The sequence below is a fragment of the Penaeus monodon genome, chromosome 40, assembly GCF_015228065.2.
Source record: "Penaeus monodon isolate SGIC_2016 chromosome 40, NSTDA_Pmon_1, whole genome shotgun sequence".
Classification (NCBI taxonomy): Eukaryota; Metazoa; Arthropoda; class Malacostraca; order Decapoda; family Penaeidae; genus Penaeus; species Penaeus monodon.
The window spans coordinates 26,083,032-26,086,280 of NC_051425.1; the positions used below are offsets into that span (position 1 = coordinate 26,083,032).

The 3,249-nt window shown below is 49.8% G+C and overlaps 2 protein-coding genes across 2 annotated transcripts in view; both read left to right on the forward strand.

Moving 5' to 3' along the window:
• LOC119598058 (proline-rich protein 36-like) overlaps positions 1–1,987 on the forward strand; it is a 2,488-nt gene extending 501 nt beyond the window's left edge. Inside the window, exon 2 of the mRNA XM_037947695.1 lies at positions 1–1,987. This exon is cut by the window's left edge and continues 16 nt beyond it. Within this exon, the coding sequence (XP_037803623.1) occupies positions 1–1,987 (1,987 nt within the window).
• Positions 1,988–1,990: 3 nt separating this feature from the next.
• The window catches only part of LOC119598059 (proline-rich protein 36-like), a 2,539-nt gene continuing 1,280 nt past the window's right edge, over positions 1,991–3,249 (forward strand). The window contains exons 1-2 of the mRNA XM_037947696.1: positions 1,991–2,137; positions 2,437–3,107. Coding sequence (XP_037803624.1) covers positions 1,991–2,137; positions 2,437–3,107 — 818 coding nt within the window. The remainder of the gene's footprint in view (positions 2,138–2,436; positions 3,108–3,249) is intronic.

A 3,249-nucleotide genomic window follows, 5' to 3' on the forward strand; every position in this document is an offset into this window, starting at 1 on the left:
AGTTCCAGTGCGAGCTGCTACGCAGAAGCTTCCTCCACGGCCCCCTGAGCCTACTCCACCACCCATTAAGGCAGGATCTTCACGGCCAGCAACACGTAATGAACGGCGAGTCCTCAGGCGCCAGTACAGTACACACGGTCCTGCAAGTCCCACACTCATGCGTGATGAGCAAGGTGGACATCATTCACTGCCGACGTATATGGAAGAAACTGATACTGATGATCCAAATCAACCTCCAGCACCCCCCAGCTCTCCATACCCTCTTGCTCATCTTCTGTCACGGGAAGACTCAGCCTCTCCTCAGTCATTAGCATCTCCTTTATCACCAATTCCACTTGCACACAGACTTCAGCGAGATGGGTCTGGTTCATCACAGTCCTTAGCTTCACCTGGCTCCCCGCGACTGCTAGGCAATCGTCTTCTCCGTGAGGGGTCAGAGTCTCCACAATGGCCAGCTTCCCCCACAGCAAATCGCCGTGAAGATTCAAAGGCCTCTCCTAATTCCACTTTTCCAGCACATAAACGTGCTCAGCGTGAAGAGTCAGCATCTTCTCAGTTCCTTACTCCTACTGCTAATCTTCACCCAAAAGTCCGTCGACTCAACCGTGGTGACTCTGATGCTAACCAACTTCTGGCTCCTGTTTCTACCCACCAGAAAGTCCGACGGCTCCATCGCGATGATTCAACCTTCTCCAAACTAACAGCTCCCACTACACCACAACAATCAAAGAGTCTCCAACGCGATGACTCTAGTTCTTCTCATTTATCAACCCCTCCTGCTACTCCTCTCCCAACATGCAAACATCTCCAACGAGATGATTCAGATTCATCTCACATTCCTGAATCTCCTAGCTCAACCAAGTCATCAACACATTATCTTCAGAGTGATGATTCTGTGTCAACATCTCCAAGTTCTCCCCTTCCAACAGTTAGACGTCTACAGCGTGAGGACACTGACTCTTCTAACATTCCAGACTCCCCAGTTTCTCCTGAGTCAACATCTCAACCCCTCCAGCAAGAAGACACTGGTACTGGTTCCTCAAGCATGCCTACCCCTCCTAGCACACCTCATTCGGTAATTACACAGCTGGAACGGGATGACTCGGACACCACCTCTCCTGTTCTAGAATCATCAAGTTCTTCCCAGCCATCAACACCTCGTTTCTTGCGAGAGGACTATGTTTCTCGTCGTAAGTCTGCATCCCCTGTTTCCCCACATGCAACAATCCAACGACTACATGCTGAGCAGTCAGGCTCTCCCAAATTGCTATCATCCCCTAGCTCTCCGAAATCTCCAGCTGCCCGTCTTCAGCAGGATCATCCTAGCACCCCTCCGGCTCTCTCAGGCTCACCCCATTCTAAAGGTCCGACAATGAAGCGAGAAGACTCATGTTCTCCCCAGCCCCCAGCACCTCCAAGTTCACCGTTACCAAAAACAAGACGCCTCCATCGTCAAGATTCACGAAATTCCTTGCCGCAAATTCCCCCTGCTTCACCTAGTATCCTTAAAAATCGTCGAGATTCACAGCCACAAATGTCCCCAGTATCGCCTTATAGAGATCGTCGAGATTCACAGCCACAAATGTCCCCAGTGTCTCCTTACAGAGATCGTCGAGATTCACAGACACTCCAGTTTGAAATGTCTCCTTCTTCTCCTGTGCCCTTTCAATTTGATCGTCGAGAATCACTCAAACAGTCCCATATCCCTCCTTCTCCACCTGCAACATTTGTCTGTCGCCGTGACTCACCTTTATCCCAAATACCTCCTGGGTCCCCATCATCAGCTTTTGCAAGCCGACGCGACTCACTCCAGTCACAGATGCTTCCCATGTCTCCATCAGCAACCTTGGAAAGGCGTCGCGATTCACTCCAATCACAGATGCTTCCCATGTCTCCATCAGCAACCTTGGAAAGGCGTCGCGATTCACTCCAATCACAGATGCTTCCCATGTCTCCATCAGCAACTTTGGAAAGGCGTCGCGATTAACCCATGTCCCAGATCCCTCCTGGTTCTCCATCAGCTTTTGCAAACCGATGGGATTCACTTCAGTCACAGATACCCCCTGCTTCTCCATCAGCAACTTTTGTAACTCGCCGTGATTCACCTCTGTCTCAAATCCCTCCTGGTTCCCCGTCAGTAACTTTTATAAATCGACGAGACTCACTACAGTCGCAGATACCTCCTGTCTCTCCTTCAGCAATTTTCGTTAGTCGCCGTGATTCACCACTGTCTCAGATCTCTCCTGGTTCTCCATCAGCTGCTTTTACAAGTCGACGTGACTCACTTCAGTCACAGATGCCTCCCACTTCTTCATCAACAGTTTATTCAAGTCGTCGTGAATCGCTTCAATCAGAAATGCCTTTTACTTCCATCAGCGAGTCTTGCAGGTCGCCCAGATTCAATTAATTCTCGGATGTTACCTACTTCCCCACCAGGAGCCCTTATTAGTGGCCCAAGTTTCTACTGCTTCTCCTGATATAGCCTATGTAAGTCGACGAGATCACTTATACTCCAGCCAGAAGTTCCTTCTCTTACCCACCAAAATCTCCAATGATTCATCAAATTTACTAACACTTCAATGCCAGATAATGTCCACTTCTCCACCAGCTCCATTCATGGATCGACAAGAATCTCTTGAAGCACCCATTGCCCCCCGTTCACCACCATCTCCATTCAAAGACCGCCATGATCTACTTCCAGACAAACTGAAATCCTTCCTGCTTCAGCTACATCTCCCTGCATCATGCGTCAAAACTCCAAGCTTTAGAACAGCCAAAACTTGTACGAGTTCCCCAGCATCTCCCTACATAAATCAGGATAATTCATTACCAACTCAGTCAACTAAACCTCCTAGCTCTCCACAGCCGATGACACGTCAGGACTCAAGCTCTCCGCAGCCTCCAGCACCACCTAGCTCCCCCCGGCCTAAACCTAGACGACTTCAGCGTCAGGACTCGAGCTCATTCCAGTCCCAGTTGCCTCCTGCATCTCCTAAGTCCCCCCTTTATAAACAAAGATTCGCTTGCTTTCCAGACACCGATTCCGAGTTCGCCCGGACCTTATATAAATCAGGATACACTTTTCCCTCATTCCTCAGACATCCCAAGTTCGCCTGAGGGTCATATCCTCAGTCGTGAAGATTCCCTTTCACCCCAGCCCATGCCCCCACCCAAACTCTCCTCAGCCGAAACCCCGTCGTTTCAGCGTAGGATTTATACAATCTTTGCCCCGATTCCTCATGTCCCAAA